A 24287-nucleotide genomic window follows, 5' to 3' on the forward strand; every position below is an offset into this window, starting at 1 on the left:
GACGTCAGAATCGTGAACCATTAATAATTGCGGATTTTGTTCTAATTATGTGCTAGATGAATGTGTAGCCTCCCACCACTTTATGATTATGAGTTGCGTTGTGAAGACCGTGTGATGGTACTGGGTTCAAGTATTTAAATTCACATAGGCTTTTCTATCACAGTATATAATATGGCAGCTTTCCAGTACGCGACGTCAATGTTGCTAACCAAGAACAAAACTACTGCTCAAAATACCTCGGCGCTTCCGCAAAAACAATAAGAGCACCGATCTTAGCCTGTCAGTAACCATATAGAATTCGCAGTTGGAAAGAATGTCTGAACATCCGCAAATCACGCGCGGGAAAACTTAGCAAGTGTGTGATTCTAAGCAAATTGCATCACATTACACTGGAACACTAGATACTGGAGCTATTTACAGTAATAAGATAAGAGGTCTTTCTTCTTAAACAAGTGAATATTCTTGAAATCGTATTCAATGGAGTGTCCACAGCTCTTAGAACAACTTTTCTATAACTCATTTTCAAAGCCACTTGGATGTGTTTAGGAACACGTGGAAAGAGCATGGAATTTGGCGCCAAATTAGTTGGTTCTCGCATATTATAGAAAATGCAGAAATTTTACAGATGGTACTTTTACTTGGTAAGTTTTCAAAATATATTCTAGTGTTGATGGTGCCTTACTTTACTACTTTTATGGGTAATCATTTCTCAGAAGTATCTGCATTTGTTCTTTAGGTAAACACCTTCAAGTTAGCCGATCATTGAAAGCGAAAATCTCAGTTGAAATTAAAAACATGTGTCTAACTATAAATTAGTCACCAACTAGGCGGTCGATGGGTTCGGGTAGGATACGGGGAGGAAAGTCAAGCGCACCTACCATCGACTATTGCAGAAGGAATACGATCTGAAAGAGTAATATTTCAGTTAGGTTAATATTTCCGCTCGACACACTGGCATAAGACTGAGCCCTTCTTATGCCAGTATGTCGAACATAATAATCTTTTTACTTTTTTAAACGACTTGTGTTAAATTTTTAGCGTGTGACCCTGTCGTACTCTGGCAAGTCACTGGCGAGGGGCAATTCACTCTTGAAAATTGCGTACGATATTTTCACAAAACAAAGGATTTATAGCGATTTTCGCACATTACGATTTGATTTCCACGACTATAGTACAGGATTAGCAAGAGTGAATTTGCCCCTCGGCATCGGGCGCAGAAGAACCGGTAAACCGTACCAAAACCCACCCGTGCAATAATTTAGCGTTCTTTGCATGCGGTGTATCAAAAGAATCAAACAGAATTAGGGCCTGTCAAGAGGATTAGCGCCTGTCAACATACAAATTTTCTGACCATGAATTTCATGGCAAATACAGGGCCCTGATTGGCTGAAACGGTTCAAGCTGATTTTTTCCCCAGTATTGTGTTTAATCGCGATCGATCTTGTTAATACTGATTTTTCCTTCTCCTCGGTGCGTGGATTTTCTCCTCAGAATATGGATCGCGTTTATATTTATATCTATACTCAATCTGCAGACAGTACTGTTTCGCCCTTTGTGGGCTCATCAGTGCAGCACAGAGCTTGTCTGAGACACAACCCGAGCTATGCTTTCAGAGCAACAAGGCAATTTATCGGATTGGTTGTGGGACCCTGCCAGAGTGCTCAAACAGCGCATGCGCAGTGAGCTTCGCGTAATGCTAAAAGCAGGGCCCCACAGTATATATATCTATAGAGAGAGAGAGAGAGATGCAAAAATACTCAAAAACAATGTTAGGAATAGCAGTAATCCTGAACTTCAGTTCAAGTGGTAGTTTCATCATCGGTTGGTTTTCTTTTATTTTTCATGAAACCAGTAAATGGGTCATCAACACCAATATTACGAGGAACCTGGTTTAAGAAGACAACTTCGCTTGATCATTGGGAGCCTTTAGATGAAAATGATGCTATACAAATAGAAAAAGCTCACCAAGGTGTCATACGATCTTTGGTAAATAGTTGAAGCATTTATGAACACATTTTCTTAAAAGTCTAAGTGATTTTTGTGGACAAATAATTATATAAGGGTTGGGTGCAATAGAACTTTAACATTCTATATACCAAATGTGGTTACTAAAATATATTTAGGATAGGGGTGCTCAGGCTCTAGTACAAACCATCAACTCAAAAAAGGTAATTTGAAGATCAAATAACATCAACACATAAAAATTGACTCAAGAAAGTAATTTTTCTCCCCATGCACAGGAAAGGTTGCAACTTTATTTTTTTGGAATATTCTCATATTACAGACCCAAAAAAGTCATTCAGAATTTCATGAACCAAAAAAGTAGTTTTATGAATGACTGACCCAGAAAATAACTTTTGCTCAAATTCTAGACCCAAAAAAGTGACATGAGTCTGTATAACTCTGAAAATTTCCCCATAAAGAAATTCTTTGGAATAAGTAATAGAGGAGAATAGCCTTCTGATAAAACTAGAAAATCTGAAATTCATCTTTCCTTTTCACACCACTGAGAAAAGCTCAATTTCAAAGACTGTTTTCGATAATATTTAGGATAAAAATAAGTTGTTTTTAAATAAACTAAATTATGAATTTTGCAAAAAATTGCTGTTTAGCAATGTGCTGTTTAGCAATTTGAATTAACACCTCCTGTCTTCAATCTTATGTTATTTGTCATTTTCTTAAATATCAGCTATAAAAACATCCCTTCATTGGCATCCATGTTTAATTAAAGCCCCAATAAAAGCATAAACAGTCAAATGAATTTCCTAGCATTGTTTCAAAGTATCAGAATAAATTTTTGAACCAAAAAAAGTACTTAGTCAATCTTTTAGAGACCATGTGTTAACATTTTGTGGCTAAAATTATTTACTCTGCAGCTAAAAGGTATTACCAAAAATGATTTCATGTTTATGCAAAGGTATCCAAGCATATGTTGTTGCTTCTATAAGAAAACTCCTTGTATTTAGCAGCTGCATGTACATTGGTTTGTTCAGCCAACTGATTTTTTCTGACAGTAGGAGCACCAGCCACTTGGCTTTTTTGCTAAAATATTTTCAGCCACGCCTTTAAACTTTGAGAAATGGTCTTTTTACCAAAAGAGACAAATTTTATCAGGCAGGGAATGTTCTTGTTAAAATTTGGATAACATTAAAAGCACTTTTAAAGCTTAAAATTAAATACCACCCTTTTGCTAAATATAACCCCTTTCTTAGCATTATCTCATCAAATTCTAACAAATGCCAAATTGATCCTGCTAAGAGCTGGGGGTGTTTGTCCCCCTGGTCTCCCAGCACAACTCCCCCCTGTTTGAGGGTTTCAAATATCCATGGCAATTAGAGATTATAAAATAATGTCTATATAAAAACTTATTTTTATTGGATTTGTCTCAATATTCATTGTTAGTTATCTAAGTTTGTAATGTTTTTAATTCATAGGGTTATGGGTCACTTGATGTTATGGAAACAGATTCGCCAGGTTGCTTACTTTCTTAACCACAATAAATGGTGTTTCTAGTATATGCTTTAAATTATGGATTTATATATATCTTACAAGTTACTAGATTTTTGGTCTCTTACATAGGCTTTTTATGTATGTACTTAAATGTCTTTCATTCACTGGTTTGTTCAATTTATTGGCACTTCACTTTCTGCTACATTTATAGACTAAGACTATCCATACTAAGTATATTGTTTTAGGCTTGTTTGGTCCTTAAGGATGGAATCAGCTTTTTTAGCCCAGCTATGGCTGTTTTTTGCTATTGCAATTGGTTTATATAGAAGTACTTTGACAGATCAAATGCATATTTGACCTCAGATTCTAGCCAGCTAATATGTCATTGAAGCCTTTTCTTATTAGGAGTCCCATTACTTTTTGGTTTCTGATAAAATAATACTGTAGCTATTGCATAGTTTTTACTGCCAGGAATTCTATTTATGTGGGTAGAAGATTGACTTTGCAGTAGGGTAAGATTGTGCACAAGCAAGGCAGTTTTCTCAAGGGTCCCATGTAAATAATTTGTTTGGTGTATTTTGTTCATCACTATGTTTTTCTATCTTGGTGAAAACATCAGTATTAGAAAAGCCAATGTTTATTTAATTTCACCTGCACTTTTGTAGTTATGCACATGATTAGACTTGGAGCTGCCACCAGGGTAGAATGGCACGAAATCAATGAAGTGAAGTTAATACACGAAACAACAGGCTCAAGACTTGCACAGAAGATTGGTATAGGAGGTAAATCTCTAAAGTCAAACATATCATTGTTTACTACTTTTCTGCAGTTGCCATTTCCTAACATTTCCAGTTGTCTTAAATTAGTCAGAATAACTTTGAGGTCTTAAGCTGATTTTTTTTATCCCAATGAGTTCGAAAACATTGAGACTTTATTTTTTGGCAAAAATAATCAAATTAACTTCCGAAATTTCTTTTTGTTACTCTTTTTGTATTTAATCAGCATCTTTTTTGTGTACAAACATGTTCCTATTTTTTGTTAAAGTCTTTTCCACAGTAATTTGCTGAATCTGGTCTTGATTACTATTATAAATTGGATTAGGGTTATTTTTGCGGGATTTTCGTTTTCTTTTGTTTGATAGTCTCTTTGGATTAGTCAATCACTTTAATTTTTGCTGTTGAGAGCAATATGTTTTTTATCTTTAAAATGAACTTCGTTTTTAGTCAGGAAAAACAGCAAGGACCCTCAAATCATGACTTATTTCGATTCGGATTATCTTTTAACCCTTTTGATATTTTTGTCTATGAAGAATCGCAATAATGCTCACACAGTGTGTTCTTTGTTAGATTCTATCAATAATGCATCTGATGTTATTACCGTTTTAATGAACAAGCTTTTCAAAAATTAAAGTGTAAGGTTTTCCGTAAAATAAAGCAATCCGATCAAGATTGGAAATGAAAAACTATCTGGCTCAGTGAAACACCTGACAACATAGCTAATTTTTTGATAATTTTCAAATTGGTTTGAAAAAGCGGAGACAGTGCTCAAATCATGAGTTTTTAAGCCCTAACAAGCTTTAAAATCATACCGTATTTCAAACCTGTAGTAAAACTAATCTACAATGTAACTTAGAAACTCGAACCATCGATAGAGCCAAGGTTTTCAAAATAAAGATGGAGAAAGGGTAAAATGACCCAACCTGCACAGTTTGTCTTCTTTTTTCGAAAACTTATGTTATGTATGATGTCATATTTTATTGAGAATGCCTTTGTTTATATTTAATTCTGGAAAACTACTGCGCACTTCATCAGGATGTTTAATCACTCTCGAAATCGGCATTAAAATATTTCAGCATTTCAAAATTTAAAAGTTGCACTGAAAGGCCCTTAAATATGGGACGGTATATACCATGCAGTATTATAGTGACGCTTTTTTACAATCTTCAGAATATTTGCTGCTATTTTCTGATGTAAGTTTTTTGTATGGAAGTTCCTTGGTTAGCACAAGAGAATATATTTTACAGGCTGATTTAGGTTCTGTCATAGTTGTAACTGTTACTTTAGCCCCGAATCTATTTGCAGGCAGCATGTAACGTTCATTAATTGAGTTGTGCTTTGATGGTTTCAAGGGTTAATATTAATCTCATTATGTAAGATGTATCATAACATATAGCCTTATGACGGTTGTTTTGCTATGTTGAAACCTGATTTCTATTTCCTTCTTCTTAAGGTTCTGATAATTTGGCAAGAGGTTGGCATACTAACGCATCTGTAATTGATGACATACCGGAGATAAACCATTTAGTATTTCTTATACATGGTATGGGACAATTGATGCATCAGGCTGGAGGAATAGTTAGCAGTGCACACAAGTAAGAGTTGAGAATATAACAAGCAGTTTAAGTGTTCTCAAAATTTTTCTTCAATTGATGAATTTCATTTTTGTATGAGCGAAATCTTTGATAGGACCAGTTTCCGTATGTTGAGAATAATAGGGGAGGTGGTTATAAGAGCCACCTCCCCTATTATTCTATAAGAGCCTTCTAAGATAAAAGACATGTAAAGGGTTGCAGACATGACATTTTTAGCATGCCAACAAAATAAAACATAACACAGGATGTAAGTAAAAGAGAAGATTAATGGCAATGAAACTGGAAATTGCAAAGTAGCGATTTGAGGAAAGGCTATTGAATAAATCATGTAATTGAAATCAACAAAAAGAAGTTTCAGTTCAGTATTCAGTAGTTGACGGCGAATTAAGAAAGGAAACAACATGCTGGATCCTAAATATTTCACCAACAATAATCCCAATAACATAGCGCCTGATGGCTCCTAAAGATAGGAGGTTAATCAACATAGGAGCAAAATGAAGACAAAGTATGCTTCGATTTTTTGCTAGAATTGACTTCTTTTTTCTCTGTAAAACGTGTTTCGTTGTTAGAGCAGCGTAGTGCCTCAGCCTACACTTTTAAGAGTGTAAAATTAGACATTTAACACACCCACAAATTTTCAGGATGACAGGGAACAATTTGCTTGCATCTAAAACCTTTTTTGCCTGGGCAAAAAGAGCTCGTTTTTTCTTCAGCTTGGCAGCATGTCACGATGTTATTATTGCTAAAAGCATACCTAAGAATATTAAGGCAAGGAAAATTGATACTTTATTTAAAAAAATCAAACTAATAAAACACGAACAAGATAAATCAAAAATGTAAAAAAATTTTTTACTAGATGGCAATTAAAAATAGGTTGAATTGAACATTAAATGAATTGAAGCATAAAATTTGTTTATTTTGCAATAGATTGTATTTGGTTAGGAAACTGCAGCGTTCTGTGTTCACATTCAATAACTATTTCTGAACCTCTAAGATTCCAACATATGAGAAATCTTTTGTCAAAACTAGCAAGTTGCAGGTTTCAGTATTTTCAATACAATAAGATAATGCCATGTTCCTATGACTTTGAATTCTCACAACTTCCGTAGTGTATGAAACCTCAGAACGGCATAACACTGCTTTTATAGCCAGGTATTGCTCAGTTCAATTGGCATAGCATTGTTTTTAACTAGGTATTTCCCAGTTCAATTGGCATAACAATGTTTTTATAACCAGGTATTGCCCAGTTCAATTGGCATAACACTGTTTTTAACTAGGTATTGCCCAGTTCAATTGGCATAACACTGTTTTTATAACCAGGTATTGCCCAGTTCAATTGGCATAACACTGTTTTTAACTAGGTATTGCCCAGTTCAATTGGCATAACACTGTTTTTATAACCAGGTATTGCCCAGTTCAATTGGCATAACACTGTTTTTAACTAGGTATTGCCCAGTTCAATTGGCATAACACTGTTTTTATAACCAGGTATTGCCCAGTTCAATTGGCATAGCATTGTTTTTAACTAGGTATTTCCCAGTTCAATTGGCATAACACTGCTTTTATAACCAGGTATTGCCTAGTTCAATTGGCATAACACTGTTTTTATAACCAGGTATTGCCCAGTTCAATTGGCATAACAATGTTTTTTATAACCAGGTATTGCCCAGTTCAATTGGCATAACACTGTTTTTATAACTAGGTATTGCCCAGTTCAATTGGCATATCGCTGTAAATATTAGCAGCGAACTGATCCCCAGAACGTTGAAAAATAAAACTGATACAGCAATTGAATGAAAAAATGCTTTCAAAATTAAATGAACTGAACAGTCAACGGACTAATAAAGTTCATTTCCATTTCCATAAGTATAGATACTAAAAGATGTATGTTTATAGGTTACGAGAAGTCAGAGACAAGGTGATAAAGAAGCATTTCAAAGACTGTTTCAAAACTGGACGGGTAGAGTTCTTTCCCGTTGAATGGCGCACATCTCTCAAATTGGACGAAGGTAGGAAATCAGTACACCAGGGATCGATGCAACAAGAAATTCTCAATCTAAACCGTTAACATTGAACCGTTCGTTGAAAGTTCGCTACTTTAACACCACCCCTTTTGATAACGTTGCAACATTTTAGAGCCTGAATTTTATCACAAATTTTAATTTTCATAGGTCTAGGTGCTTTAAAGATTTAAAGAGAGATTTAAAGCAAAGAATTCAAAATGTAGCATAATAAAGATTTACCATGAAAATAGATATATCTAGAATAATGTAAATTGGTTAATTGAATGTTTTGGTCAATTGCCGGTTTAGGTAAAGTCAGACGAAGTTAATATGTGACAAGAAAAGGTGGATTTAAATTATCAAATTCTCTCAAATTTTTCATTGATAAATATTATTGTATTTTAGGTTTAGTTGATGCCGTGACCCCGACAAACGTTATTGGACTACGAAAGATTATTAACGAAACTACTATGGATATTATGTATTACACAAGCTCGTACTTTAGAAACGAGGTAAGAGAGATTGAAATTATACTTGACATCAGTGTGCTCTTGTTCTGTTAATCTGCAGGCTACTTGTGTCTAAAGAATTTCATTTAACAGAAAATTCACAATTGAAAGATCAAATGAAAACAAACGTTATATAACAATGGCTTCTGTATAAGACGGACACCCTATAAAGCGGACAGCTCTATAAGACGGAAAGTAGATCGAAGAACGGTCCTGGTCAAACCTTTTTAAAAGGCGCCCTATATAGTAGACACTTCTTGAAATGGACCGTCTATAAGGAAGAAAATCTGTAAAGCGGTCAATCTGTAGCGTAGACACTACGAGAACTACATTTCTCACTTCTGAGGAATGCAACCTTGGGCAAGGTGTATAATTGGGTACTTGGTACCTGGTTCGTGGCTGCACCCTACTATATGCTTTCAAGTATGGCGACCAGGGGGTATTGTGTTAAGTCGGTAGAGTAGCCTTTGGCTAATGACAGACTATGAACCACCACTTCACTTCCTCTACTGCAGACACTTGTTTGGAACGAATGGTGTTCGCTTTATAGATTCCAATGTGTTGACTCGCAGAAAAATATTTATAGATTGAAGGCATACCCTAAAATATCAGTGTTTCTTCTTGGTGGCAAAATTGATTGCTAGCTACCATATCTTTTCCAAACACTATCCAACAAACTCTCCCCCAATCTTGTACACCAATTGGGTTATCTTTTGTCAGTCACTGTGCACTGCTAATATAATGTAGTTTCTTTAATTATTTTTATTTATAAATGACACGCAATAGCGGAAACAGAACGCATAGTTCTTTAGCATATAGTGAATCCTCTAATAACGGACACCTCTATGCAACGGGCACTTCCAGATCTGCGGCCAATGGAGAAAGTCCCTGCCGAATTTGAGGCTTTAAAGCACAGTGGAATCCTGATACAACGAACTCATATTTCCAGAACGCATTTCATGAATTGTCTTTTTTCATTGTCTTTCTAAAACATTTTTCTTATATATATGTGTGTGTTTGACGTTTCGCTGTAAGCTTCTTCAGAATATGGAGCTTATTAACTATACATCGGGAGTTCTTTAAACCGGGAGAAAACGTTTTTTAGATCTTTTCATAGTACAGGCCTAAAAATAACTTTGGTGGGCTTGTTTAGGCACATTTTACTCGATCTTCTGTGCACATTTTACTCTAAAAAACAAAGCTGAATTCAAATATTTTTCATGATTAGTCATCGAAAATGAAAATCTTTATGTTCCTTTTATGAATTGGGACCAAGAGATTGGCAAAGCTGGTATAACTTCACTCGAAGGCGGGCTGAATGACGTCTTCGATTACTTAACATCCGTATTTGTCTTCTTCTTTTCACAATTCATCTGGGTCTTCAAACAAAATTTTATCGTCGCTCATTGCCAATGTCTCATATGTAAGAAGGTGTTCGTTGGTGTCAATGTATTCATTTACAGTAAATTTTGACGCGGTCAAACTTTCAGCTCGTGCTCTGAGTCTATCAGACAGTGCTTGAAATGTATCAACAGAATTTTTTGCGGATGACAGTAATGATTTCCCCCAAGAAAAAGTTATAAATTAACACCGACAATAATTAAGTATAACTAACAGATGAAAAATTTCGTTATATCAAGGGTAATTATGATGAAGGGTCCCAAAATTTGGTTCGTAATATTGAGAGTTCGTTATATCCGGAGTTCGTTATTCCGAGAGAATTTGTAAGGAGTTTGTTAGGCAGAATCCAAGGGACCAGACATTTAGTTCGTTATACTGGGAAGTTCGGTATACCTGGGGCTCGTTATATCGGGATTACGCTGTGTATATGTATTAAAAGTCATTAGCTTTTCCAGCCTTTTCATGTCTCCTTGCATTATACATCACAGGTATTTCAAGTCTTGATCCACCCCTCTGTCCCCCTTCCATCCAAATTCTCTCTATTCAGTGACAGTGCATGATATGAATTTGTGTTATATACAAGTCAAACAAGTATATGTAGTGTTTTAATCACCCCTCCCCCTGTTCCGACTAGCATTTTTGTTAAAAAGAATATTCGGAAAAACCTCCCTGTTGCGTTCACTTCTAAAATAAGGCCACTAGGCTTTGTCCCCGAAAGTGGCCGCTAGTATAGGTTCCACTATACTTTTGTCTGAGACTCCTCAAAGTATAGACGTTGGATACTGACTGAAAGGTGAACAATATTAATCGAAATTTCGAATTTTTTTTATTCAATTTCCCCTCTTTTCAGATCATCAAAAGCTTGCGACATCAGTTGAACAGTATATACGTGAATTTTGTAAATCGAAACCCGGAATTTTTAGCCAGTGGTGGAAAAGTGTCAGTCATTGCACATTCATTGGGAAGTGTTATATTCCACGATATTCTGACTGACTGGAACAATCAATTGCTTGAAGAACACAAGCAGCAAGCAGACAAAAACGTAGCAGCAGAGGGCAGATGGTCGTGGATTTGGGGATCTGGAAAACGAAAGGTGGCCCAAGAGTCTCTGGATGTAACGGAGGCGCAAATTAAAGAGCGTGCAGCCCTTCAAGAAGAATTGCGACAGACGAAGCTCAAGGTAGCAGAGCTTGAAGCAAAGATATGTGCGGATGAAAATCAGCCAGCTGCTAAGGACATGTGCCAGCAACAATGTGGAAGCAACTGTTCCTTAAATTTCAAGGCATGTCTGTTTTCAATTTGATTTTTATATATTATTGATGGTTTCTACATTTGTCACTTTGGTTTGATCGATTTCATCACAGGAATCTATATGTAGATCAATGTGATATCATAAGGTTTTCATTTTCAAATAATCTAATCCCAATTCAATTTACAATGCAATGTAAAAGAAATTTAAAAGAAATTTGAAATACATAAACTAAAGAAAAAACTATTTGTTATAGTACAAGGTTTTCTATAAGGTAAAAAAATTCAAAAAATTTTGCATATCGAAACATTAAAAAAGATGACAATAAAACTAATTGCTTCAAAGTTAGATAGAAATGGTATGTTTAAAAATTGCCTGTTGAATTATATTGAAGGAGGATCGCTGAATATCCTTGATAAATCTCGGAACAACATCTTAGAGCCTTCCTTTTCTACACATCAAAGCAGCAGTACCAAATTTATTATTCTATTTATTATTTTATTGTAATCAAACTTATAAGCAGTAGTCATATATTCGATAGGGAATTTTAGATTACCACAAGAGCAAATAACGTGTGTATAACTATTAGGTGGTTACGAATAAGGTTCCGAAAAAACAAGATGGAAAATATATACCCATTTGTGGATCAAAATAGGCCAATAAGAAAAACGAAAGCACATGGCCTGTATATTTGTGCAATCAGTACCGCGTGCCTTTAGGAAAATTAATGAAAGTTCTTTCCATCTTGTTCTTTCGGAACCTTATTCTGATGTTATATAGTCCGAGGAGTGTCAGACGGGAAAGCATTCAGTATGCTGTAAAATGTTTGCTTTTTTTCAAAGCAATTTTCAAACCGTAATCTTCCGTTTCCAAAGTGGTTTTTCAAATCAAACATTTTAACACAAGCTAAAGCTAATCATTTTACACATTTCAAAGTATAAAACGTCAGAGAAAAGTAACACTGTTAAGCCAAAAATTGTATCTATGTATACAGTATGATCCGGTTATAACGTATTTTAAGGGACCAGCGTATTAAGTACGTTATATCCGAAGTACGTTATAACGAGGGTAAGTAAAAATTGATTAAAACAAAGCACACCTTTTGCCAGGACCAAGCACACCAGTACGTTATATCCGAAAGTACGTAATAACCGAGTACGTTATAACGGGATTCTACTGTATATCAAGTTGGCGAACGAAATAAGCAAATTTTAAAATTGTATCTTTTTCCATCGTAGATTTAAAGTTATATACGAATGAGTATGAACAGGTTTTAAGGTGTCTCAACATGTATGCTTTTTTCACAGCCATTTTTAAGGTTGTGTACCATCGAAAATTGTTTTGGTTTTAGTTGCGATTGTATTTTCCCTTTTTTGCTGCTTAGGTTGAGAATGTATTTAGCATCGGATCACCGCTGGGAGCATTTTTGATATTAAAAGGGATTAGGCCGAGAGATGACTTAGAACAGCACATCCTTCCATCGTCTGTTTGTTCCAGATTCTTCAACATATATGACCCCACAGATCCAATTGTGAGTATCAGAATAAAAATAAATATTGACAAGGTCGATTTCGTTTAGATATCAGAAAAATACATTATGTGCGTAGATAATTTACTGGGAAATTTCTAAGGCCCTTGAAGGGCTTTTAATTATAAATTTTCAAAGCTGCCTCAAGCATTGCTTCCATCGTTTTGCTAGCCTTTACATCAAAGGTTCAACAGTCGTTTTCAGTTATATATGTTATAAAGATATATAGAAATTGCTTCTGAATTGAATTTTCGTCATAATCTAGCCCGTATTAATTGCTTTTTGCAAGATCAAAATTATTCTGGTATTATGGATTTATCATAATCAAAACAGGTCTAGAGTTGTAAAAGAAGATGGTGCTATTTATCAATTGGTCCGAACGAAGTCCCACTTAAGTACCACCATTCTTGTATGAAATTTATTAACAATTTACAGCGTATTATAAGGTATTTACAGTAATTCTTACTGCATGTTCGTATTGAAATATTCATATATTGTGATATCTTATTAATCTTGCATTTTGCCTTTAGGCTTATAGACTAGAGCCACTGATTTACGAACATTATGCAGACATACCGCCGGTAAAAATCAAACGTCTGACAAAATCGGGGTCAATTGACGAGAATGAAGAAAGTTCACTAAGGGAAACCGGTTCCGCAAATTGGTTTAAGAGCTGGTTCAATAATCCTTCTAAAATCCCACCTAAAGCTGCTTCATTCCATGATGAGCACGTTGAGTTGCAACAAGAGACAGAGCAAGTGATGGATATTTTAAAAGAGCGCAAAGGTAAGTTTTGCCCGCTCTTATAGAAGTCGTTTCTATATCAAGTATAGAAAACAGTGGTTAAGTATTCAGATAATTATTTTCTATATAATATTTAGACAATCTTAAACTGACAAAGAGTCTATAGCAATAAGAATACCTTCATAATTTTACCCTGCACTCGAGTATACAGCGCAAGAGAAAATAAATTTTAATTTTCCATTAAATGGAAAATTCCACTAGGAAGATTTTTCGTTTTCTTTTTTACACCTTTAAAGCTCTATTAAGCCCCGAGGGGGGGGGAGCTTATTTATTTTTCCAGTCCTAGAGAGGGCTTTTTAGAGAGGGGGCTTATCAATAATTCAAAGTAAAAAGAATCATAAAAATACCCTTAAGCATTTTTTCCTTTTAAAAATGTCATACAGATGTCCCCAAAAGACTATACTAGCAGCTTCGAAAGTTTATTGAAATTATTCAGTTATATTGTCCTTATCTTCATTAGAGTCAACAGGATCAATTGATATCCCCTGGGACATCTTCTAAACAAATTTCGTCCTCTAGGATTTCTTTAACAGGAACAACATCAGTATCCTCTTGAATGCTAAGGCGCACAAGTAGAACTTCCCATTGGGTGTATTTAATGCACATGTTCTTATGACATCACACCCGTAAAAGAACCTTAGTCTTACATCAGGTGCTAAGAAGGGGGCTTAATAGAGAAGGCGCTAATTTTTAAATTTTGCTTGATAAGGGATGATAAATAGAGAGGGGGCTTAAAAGGAAGGGAACTTGATAGATCTTTTATCGTGTTTGAGCTTTTAACTTTACTCTTAGGATTTATAGCGTAAAATGTTTTGGATTTTATTTTTGCCTATACTGCAACCTATGCTCATCCCAACTTGTTTTCCACCAGAAAGGATGCTTTGGTTTCTTAGAACCCAACCCAGATGTGAAATAACTGCATTTGTTGTAATTGCTTTTGAATTTTAAGCAAAAGAGGTTACACAAAGATCCACAACAGCTTAGGCAGAATCACTGAGATAGGCCAGCGCTTAGCCCTTTCCAAGACGAAGCTGCTCGATCATTTTATTTTATCATAAACTATGATATCAGCAACATTTTTTTATTTTATTATTATAATTATTTTATCAGCAACAATATCATACTGGTTAAATACGGCCAAATAAATTGACAGAATTCCAAAAACTTGTCAATCGGCATCTATAAAAGTCCTAAAATAAAACAGTGTAGCTTTCCTTTCCTTTTTTCAAACAAACAGCCTCTTTTTCGAGAACGACAAACGTACAACAAGTTACAATCAATTAAGAGACAATAAAATTAATCTATCACCAAATCTTTCATGTAAAGATTAGAAAAAATGAATTCTGAAGTAATCTCCTCACTATAGTATTTATAGATTCTATATATATATATATATATTTCTGTTTGCCCAAAGCAGTGCATAAAATGTGCGCAACGTTATAAAGTTGTTATCTTCTAATCATATCTTTAAATCTTTAAAAGATCGTCTATTTGATGTTTAGTGTGGCCAAAGGGCCGGGAAAATTGCTACCAGTTATCGAAATTTAGGTCGAAATAGTTGCAAATGAATTCTGCATAGAAGAATCTACAAATAAGGTACGAGTACGAGATGACGAACTTTTTTCGAAAGAAGTGAGTTTGCTAAGCAAGGTGGAATTTCATTTTTGTCCAATTAGATGCTTTGTTTACAGTTTTTTAAGCCAATGAGAGCTTGCCGATTTCGCCTGGTTTGTTTACAATTTTCTCGAATGCCCCTAGCAATTAAGGCAAAGCACTACTGGAGTTTTAGTAAAAATTAAAGTAAACTTAAGAGAAATTGTGCATACAATTCGTTAAAAAATTACAACTGTTTTTGAGTGAACTCCTTGTAATATTCCAGAAAAGAAATACCAATCTCCTTGTATCTTCTGGGGGCCTTAGACCCATTTTGTCAGGTTGGACAAAAAGCTTAACTTAAAGTAATAGGTCCGTAAATATTTGATCTCTAGTCGTTTATAAGATGATGTTTTCCTTGCCAAGGATTTCTTATTAATTTTTCCGCTTGGTCCGTCAAAAAATACAGCGCTGCGATACGGAAATGGATTTTCATCTTGTCGTGGAAATGCAAATTCTAAAGTATCTTAGTAATTACAAAGACCCATGTACTTAGTAGTCACAAGATCTTAAGATATAGCTTGCTAGGTGAAAAGTATCGTTTTTAAGGCACAGCCATAGATGGTATTCGCAAGTTCGTACCTGTAATGGATGATAATATATCTACAAAGAGACAAATTTGAAGATACCCTGTTTGCTCTCAACAAGGCTTTAAAACAGAAAATCTGGTAAACATACCTGATAAACAGTAGACGTACTCATACCTTTCGAATTATCATTTTCACCTCGTCTCGTCTCTAACAGTACGCTCGTAATGAAGCTTCGCCAAAAAAGTGAGGCCTACGCTGCATTGAATTCCTAAATACCTGTAGTTCAACCCCAGAGAATAAAACGGCCATGAAACGACACGTTTTATCCTGGTGTTTTAACCCCAAACCCTCAAGAGACCGATAGACTCCCCACTATGGCACATGAACTTGAATAACGAGAACAAGAAAAACACAATTAAGTATTTATTAAGAGACTATCACTAAAAGCCAAAGGTCCCTCTTGGAATTCCTTTCAATCGTGATTTTCCTCTTTTCGCCATTAGCAATCAGATTCTCACAATATCACCATGCACGAAGCAGCATTTTCCTTCACGCATTTGCAACTTTTGCTTCTGGCTTTTGGTCAGAAATGGCTTTGTTTTTTATTAACACTTTGAATGGTGCCATGTCCCTGTGCCTTGTATCCTCGTGTTCTGTTCCCCAGGGTGGTTAATTCACTTACGATTTTAAGAGTCAGTAACGTTACTACCATCTCATGTATTGATATTTAAACACCTTCACAGTACGTAATATATTAGTCAAACAACATATAGGGCCTATTTAGTGAGCGATGGATCGTTTTTGTATTAATCAATGCATAATTTTAATGTGAAATTTTTATCCGGTCATAAGGTAGACTAATTTTTTATCACTTCGTGTTTATATTTTTTATTTTATTTACATACAGTTTCACTATTCTTTCTCTGTAAATTTTAGGTAAAAGAGTTTCACAGAAAATATTTGCTGTCTGCAAATTGTTCGAAACATGTATGGCATTATTGGTAGCAATATTTCAGCAGCTTTGCTCGTGTTATTTGTTTGATGGTTTTTTATTTCTTGTTTAGCCCTCAAACAAAGAATTGATTACGTACTGGAAGGTGGCTTCGTGGAATACCTTTCTGTGATTACATCGCATACGTCTTACTGGGAGAGTCAAGAATTCACAAGATTCATCCTGAAGACAATTTCTGGTGATCACAGTGAACCTGCGCATGCTATTGGTCTTTAAATTTGAAACCTCCTCAAAATTTAATATTAGTTAAATTTCACTCAGTCTTATCTTTTGGAAATTATTGTTCGGTGAAATTAGTTCTTGGAAATATTCTGTCAATAAACTTGTAATTAGATTTTTTGCAAATTAGTTTATTTATAGAGTTAAAGTTCTTATATTGCCGGCCAGTTCACCATTTTTTGCAAATAAATGCATTGGCACCTTGTGTTACTGTCGAATGTTGCAAGCTTTAAGCTGAGAATATTTACAGTCCTTGCACGGAAACAGAACTAGTAATTACGTATATTTCACTTGAGATGGGGTAGCATCAGATCATTCGCATGATCTGATATTCATGTGAAGGCGTTTACTTTTAACGATGTCAAGCTATTTACCTCGAATTCCACTTACCTGTTGTTTTCCTTTATCATGACTCATTTTCTGCAGCATCATGGAATAAAAATGCTCTAAATTTGAATGTATAAATCTTTTACTGCTATGCGTTTGAAAGAATCACCAGTTTGGATGGAAGGCTGAAAATTGGCAAAAAAACATTTTTACCCTTTTTGTAGTTACATGGACTTTCTTCAGGTTTTATTCTGCCTAAAATTTTCCTTGAATGAATTTTTTTAATATGATCATGAGCTAGAGGCTGAATATATGCCAACATCTACACTTGTCCATTTGTTCGTAAGGTGCCGTCAAAAGAGGGTTTTGTGGAGTACAGCCCCTAGTAGTAGATAGCTAGCTCCTTGTCACCAGAGAACTGTATAATAGAAAATAAGTTCCCCTCTCCTTCTTTGTAGAAGTGGTCAGCTCCTTCGTCGAGGAATATCTTTTCAACCGTTTCAGTTTCATTGGTCCGCTGGCATTTATCTCAATGATTCTTTGTAGTTGATTGGTGGAACATCAATTGTGGCATGGCTTACAAAAAATTGTAAAAATAGGCATGTACCTATTATGGCTTATGGAATTAGGGCTAAATGTAATTGGTTTTCGCTAGCTTTTTCAATGTGGAATAATCGCACTTTTCCACAAATTGGTAAACCGAATTCTTTGAATCAGACAACGTATGAATTGAAATGGCCCTATTGTAACTATGAAGCTTAAATCTACAATATAGCTTTTATTTCTCTGCTTTTGAATCACCGAATACAAATCTGAATCCTCTAGATGTTATTCGAAAATATAATTGTCGGTTTTCGTGTAAAATTCTTAGCATTTATAGATGAACTAATAAGTTTGGAATTTTGGATTGCACATGTCAAAGCCACACTTCAGTTAAAATCCCTTTAGGCATTATAGTTCAATCCAATCAAATTTTTCAAATGGCATTCGCTTAGTCTACAGGAGAATTTGCTACTGATGTGTGATATGAGAGTTTGTATATTAGCGAGGGGCAAAGCACTCTAAGAAAATCTCGTACACCTTTTGTGAAAATCCTATTTTTTTATCTGAAAATCCCCAGGAATCCTTTTGTTTTGAGCAAAATGTCGTACGCTATTTGCAAGAGTGAATCGCCCCTCGTATATTAGTAGGATGCCGACCCCCTGCTCCAGATCAAGAATCGAACCTTCTTTCATTCGTCATACTGCATTAAGAATTTGAATGGTTCGACCAGGGATGGATTTAAGCAACAATGATTGGGGATGGATTTAAGCAACCTTGGCGTTAATTTATTACTAATGACTACCAAAAAATGCTTTTTACTGAATGGAAGCAAAATTTACTAAATAACACAGAAATATTGGGGGTTGTCTGCCACACTTCATACAACCCTACCACCCCACCCCCCCCCCCCGCTAAATCCGTCCACTATTTCACTAGTAACAACATAAGGGTATTTACCCCATCATCGTTATTCTGGTTTGGACCACCTTTGTGATGATCTGGACTTCACGTTATTCTTTGACTGTATGTTGATACTTCTCAAGTCAATCATACTGCGATGGCTCGAGTTTTTCCGATTTCTTTTAGGGTAGAAAAGAGTCTTATTTAGAATCAGCTGTCCCCAATCTATGAAGAAAACATTCATACGTCTTCAGAAAGTTTGCTAATTTGAATGTGGGTTGGCTTCTTATGAGCAAACTCCTTTTCTTAAAAACAAGTACCAGGAAGAGCTTTAACAGGATTGCAAAAACTTTAGGTTTTACTCAATGCTCTAAGTTAGAGAAGAAAAATCGTTAATATCCGATAAGTGTGTGTGTCAATTAACAGGCGTCAGCACTAAAAAAATGAAAAAAATTCTGTTTGCAGATTAGCAGGGCTTTAGAGTATTCATAGCAAATCACATTTCACTGTTCCCTTTTACCATCGATTCCATTTTTCTTTGTCATTTGCAAGACGTTGTCATTTTGTTTGGGAGACGTGTCAAGATTCCTATTGTTTAGAGATTTATTGCCATACACGGTTTTTTTATAAGAAAGTTGTGCTCGGTTCTTCTAAAAGTTAAGAAAGTTCAGGGCTGGGTCTTTGAAACCTAAGAAAGTTGAAAAATTTAGATATTCCAAATTTCAAAGGAAATTGTGGCGTAAGAGTGAAATATTTCAAAAATACAGTAATGTGTTGAAGAGGAAACGACAAATACAGTATGACGTGAGGGTTTTTTAAAAATATAGCATATTTATACCATTTCATCTTTTCCATCACTGCGCATGCTTAGCAACGTAAAGCTTTCCAATCTTACGTTAAGAAAGTGTTAAGAAAGTTTTAGCGCTGAAATAAGGAAATAGCTAAGAAAGTCTGAGGGCTGGGCTGAAAAAAACCTTTCTTTTAGAAAAACTTAGCATGACATGTTTCCGCTGTTCCGTGCTGTTTTCAAGTGTTAAGGGGTTCTACATTAAGTACCGAAAAATCTGGTACCAGAAATTTATGTGGATTAATTTTCAGTGGAAATTTCGCAACGAGCGGATTAGAAATACTGAACGATTGTGGATTAAAAATTGAGGCGTTCAAATTGAAACGGCTTGAGCGTTAAAAAGAAATAATTGAGAGAAACGATCGGGAGGATACTCGTTCTCCAAACTTCCTTCATGTTTTAATTCTTGTAATTGCGTCATCGATTACTTCTGCGCATGTGCATATGATGCAAAATGGTTGGCTTAACCCAGGAAACTGTTTTCATCTCTAAGCATGCAACCAAAGATGAACTGAGATAAAATGAATGTATCTGACCTATGGAAATTCAATTCATTACTTGTTAATACGGCCTCCCTGTCTGGCTTCATCTTATTTTGAAAAAGAGGCTTAAACGTTCAGTTCAAGGTAGGTAGATCAAGGCTCTTTGCAGTTTTCACTGCCGCAAAAGACCGACCACTTGTTTTTTGAAATTCTTTTTGGAGAACCGTTCAGTGAAAAAGCTGTATTTCTTAAACTGAATGAATGTAGGTCCTGTGTTAGCTAGCTTTTAAACACAAGTACAGGGTGCAAATATATTCGTGCATATACCTTTCGTGGCAGAGTAAGCTTGCCGCAAGCTGGCTGGATCTACTCGTGAAGATTTCCTTTTCTCTTGCGTGGATCATTAAACAGAAAATCTACGAGGAAGAGATCAAGATCTACCACTGTGAATAAGCTTGGGCTCGCTACCCAATTGGCTTTCTTTATAATCAAATACACTTGAGGTTTCTGTGGATTCTTTGAACGTGTAATTCAAACAAGGTTTATTCCGTTTGTAGCCATATTTTAACGATTTAATTGAAATTAAACTTGATTGAAAGGCTTGTATATGCCATCAGTTCATGGATTAGCAACTTTTATTTGCTGCTACTCCATAAATCTTGTTATGGGAGTATCAAGAACGATCGGAGGTTGAATGTTGTCATCCAGATTTTGCATTGTCTGATACTTATGTCGCCACTTTATAGCGTGCTGCAAAGAGCATTACTGGATTACGATCGGTATCAGTGCCAAGGTAGGTCTGTTACGCAAAAGCCAGGGGACTTAACAGCTATTGTTGAATAGGGGGGCTCATGCCCCTCCAAAAATTTCGAAACTCCCTTTTTTTCCCAATTATCAACCCCTTTTGCTACTATTGTACTAAAAAATATTGCTCTTCTAACAGAACTTGCCCCTCCAAAAATTCTGCCCTTTTAGCAGAACAGAAAACTTAATTACTTCCTAAGTTGCCTACCTTCAAGACGTGCTTAATCAATTAGCATTTCTTATTCGTACAACAACTTACAAAACTTTTGCACATGCCATTTATTGGCTATTGTTCGTTAACGGGGCCAACTTGCCCTAATTGCCCCCTCCTCAACAGCGGAAATGAAGTCGTAATTATAGAATATTGAAGATGCTTCGTAAAATATATACAAAAGTGGGTAAGGTCCTAAGAGAAGCGTTGAATTTTGACGGTGTAGCCTGTCCTTTCGAAAGTACCGTTTACAAAGAATCAATATACAGTGGAATCCCGATATAACGAACCCCGGCCCGGTTATAACCAGCTTCCCGGTATAACGAACTAAATGTCTGGTTTCATTGGATTCTCCCTAACAAACTCCTTACAAATTCTTTCGGTATAACAAACCCCGAATATAACGAACTAAATGAACTTCACCTTCAACATAACTACCCTTGATGTAACGAACTTTCCTAATTTTTTCGTCTGTTATTTTTATTCATTTATTTTTTATGTTCATTTATCACTTTCTTTTTTGGGGGGAAATCATTATTGTCATCGGCAAAACATGCTGATGATACATTTAAAGCCCTGGCTGATAGGCTCAGTAGCACGGGATAAACAAATAAAAATGTGAAGTAATCGAAGACGTCATTCAGCCGCCAACTAGAAGTGAAGTGATACCAGCATTGCCAATGTCTAGTCCCAAATTATAAGAGGAACGTAAAAATTTTCATTTTCGATGATTAACCATTAGTAATATTTTAAATCAGCTTAGTTTTTTAAGTAAAATGTGCACAGAAGCTGGAAATAGCCTAAACAAGCCCACCGCAGGTTTTTTAGGCGTGAACAACTGCGAAAGGACCAAGAAACGTTTTCTCCCGGTCTTGCGAACTCCTGATATAACGAACTTTTTTCTGGCATCTCCGGGGTGGATTAAGGGACCTAAATCAGGGAGTACCTCCAGGGTGGATTAAGGGAATTTTTTTCAATATTTTCTTAAACCAAATTTAAACCAAATGGCATGACCGATGATAACACAATCACATTATTATTAACGCAAGTGGTATGAAATAATGTCATAGATTAGTTAGATTTAACATGATAGAATGTATTGAGTGGTTCAATTTTAATTATGCAAAAATTTAATCCATCTCAACTCCTGTCATAAGTAGTTTGAAAACGCACACAAATATTAGAGAATTATAAAAAATCATTGGGTTGAAATTATTCTAACAGACTATGTACCTCTCCTTGGAGCATAAATAGGGGATCCACTAGGGGTGGTTTCTAGGTAGAGGGTAGAGATGGTTCTTAAATGAATAAAATCAGTTAAATATATTACAAATTGGCTGAGTCATGCTTTTAGAATGTAATCTGGTCTTGGACTTACTTGCATGCATTTTTAAGACGCGATAGATGATAACGCTGTTCAATTATACTGTAACATTATTGCTATATTATGTTGAGAAATATAATAAACCTCTAGATGATTTTCCGAATACATTGGCCTCCAGGTTGTTGCCCCAATCTAAAAGAGGAAACGGTTGTGAAAATTATGCATGATATTTGGAAAAATACTTAACAACGTTGAATATCTGGAATAAAGTATTATGAAATTGAAGAATAGTAAAGAAAATCAGCTTAGGCTTTAAACAAAAATATACAAATATGGACAACTGAAACATCAAGTTGTTTTTATAAGCGTGGTCATTCAGTTCAAGAAAATGAATCATGATTCAACAAATTTAGCAAAAATCGCCGTAAAGTTTAATCCGAGAAAACCACTGGTTATTCTAAATATAGTTTAATTCTTTGAACTATGAACTTTGTAGTTTAAACTTTATATGTAGTATATAGTGCAATTCGAACTTTAGGGGATTAGGCATTACCAAATGGACGGGGGGGGGGTGTGATTTACTCTTGCAAATAGCGTACGAGGTTTTGCCTAAAACAAAAAGGATTTCAAAGGATTTTCTGATACGTAAAACAATAGGATTTTGTGCTTTGCCTCTTGATATGAACGCTATTGTAAATTTCGATATTGAATTACCACGACAAATTCGTACTTTTGGAAGTAATTAATTTAAACACTCATACCGAAATTCCTACTAAAATAAACAAGGTCATTTAATAATGTCTTCTTATTGTCTACAATAATTTTATAAGCCCCCCTCGTATAAGCCCCCCTCTCGAATCAGCCCCTGTCCAAAAATATCAAAAATAAATAAACCCCCAGGCTTATTCGAGGATTTACGGTAGTCTGTGATGCAGGCTACTGATTGCATTGCATATGCAAGCTCAAATAACTATGACTGGCATTCACCCTCAAAAAACAATGGTTTCTGATAAACAAATTTGTAGGATGAACTACAGACATCCATGATCAAGTTTAGGGCATCCCTGGGTGCACTAAAATTAATCTTAAAATATGAACCCAGGTATTTTCAAAAAGCTTTTTAAAATCAAAAAGGTTATCTTAAAGAAAATTGCTCCATGCTTTCATTGCCAGCAGGTGAGGAATCCTTCTTGGTTGGATTTTTATAGAATTCGATGCAGGAATTGCAGGGCGTTTGTGCTTCTTTGTCCAGTGCCCCGGACCTCCTACACAACAACAGTAGCAGGAAAATGCTGTCAGTAGACATGAGTCATTTCTGGATATTGATCTTGAAACACCTCGACTTAACGTTGGGAAAATCTTCACAAACATACATTGTTGAATTGTCAACATAAATGGCCAGTTGCCAAACAAACCGTATGGAATTTATTTGCCTATTATTTCCAGTTGCCAAAACCATTTCAGGTCAGAAGCATTTGAGTCCAAGAAAGACGTTTTATGTAAATAAATACATTTTACGTCCTCGGTGTTTTATTTCGATGTAAAACTTGGGTGGCGATTAGATTTCGTTGTTGATAATGTGTATGGAACCTGTTAAAGCTTCTACACTCTTTTTACAAGAACACCAAGTCTCTATTTGCCAAAAATAAGAACAACATAAGAACATCATCAGCCTCATATGGAAAATTACGAAGCAAAAAAATAATTTTTTTTTGGAAAATTTATTTTCAGGTTAACAAAACAGAGCTGATTAAAACATCCGCCTTGGGCAGAAATTATTTGGTTCTTACAAAAAGAGCGTGCAACTTTCAACGCTAAAGGACAGGCAAATGATTTCTTGTTGTTCCTTGTGATTCAATTTATTTGTAATGTGACAGTATTTCGTTTCTCATCCAAAAGTCTTTTTAAATGCGACAGCCCTCCCTCTAAAAGGCTCAAACCAACCCGTCACACCGGGTCGATATCTCCTTATATTGGCCGCATGGTTTACATCAGATAATGATTAATGAACTATAAATTATGCAAACAGCGGGGATTATGACTTCCCTTCGTCGGATTGGTCAATCTGGACTGCTTTGATTCCTACAGACAAAAGATTCGATTTCGCATGACAATAGTCT

At 35.4% G+C, this 24287-nt stretch overlaps 2 protein-coding genes across 2 annotated transcripts in view; one reads left to right on the forward strand and one right to left on the reverse strand.

Annotated features, from left to right (window-relative positions):
• Positions 1-17118, forward strand: part of LOC135681661 (phospholipase DDHD1) — a 40926-nt gene extending 23808 nt beyond the window's left edge. The window contains exons 3-12 of the mRNA XM_089111813.1: positions 1853-1986; positions 3435-3474; positions 4116-4232; positions 5680-5821; positions 7718-7830; positions 8230-8336; positions 10585-11016; positions 12368-12514; positions 13042-13297; positions 16563-17118. Of these exons, the coding sequence (XP_088967939.1) occupies positions 1853-1986; positions 3435-3474; positions 4116-4232; positions 5680-5821; positions 7718-7830; positions 8230-8336; positions 10585-11016; positions 12368-12514; positions 13042-13297; positions 16563-16726 (1652 nt within the window). The 3' untranslated portion in view covers positions 16727-17118. The remainder of the gene's footprint in view (positions 1-1852; positions 1987-3434; positions 3475-4115; positions 4233-5679; positions 5822-7717; positions 7831-8229; positions 8337-10584; positions 11017-12367; positions 12515-13041; positions 13298-16562) is intronic.
• The window catches only part of LOC135681616 (uncharacterized), a 128265-nt gene continuing 120899 nt past the window's right edge, over positions 16922-24287 (reverse strand). The window contains exons 21-24 of the transcript XR_010515627.2: positions 22312-22359; positions 20156-20244; positions 18557-18724; positions 16922-17241 (exon numbers count right to left, since the gene is read on the reverse strand). The gene's annotated coding sequence lies outside the window, so the exon portion shown is untranslated. The remainder of the gene's footprint in view (positions 17242-18556; positions 18725-20155; positions 20245-22311; positions 22360-24287) is intronic.

Source organism: Rhopilema esculentum, chromosome 12 (assembly GCF_057945365.1).
Source record: "Rhopilema esculentum isolate cy_ngs chromosome 12, ASM5794536v1, whole genome shotgun sequence".
Classification (NCBI taxonomy): Eukaryota; Metazoa; Cnidaria; class Scyphozoa; order Rhizostomeae; family Rhizostomatidae; genus Rhopilema; species Rhopilema esculentum.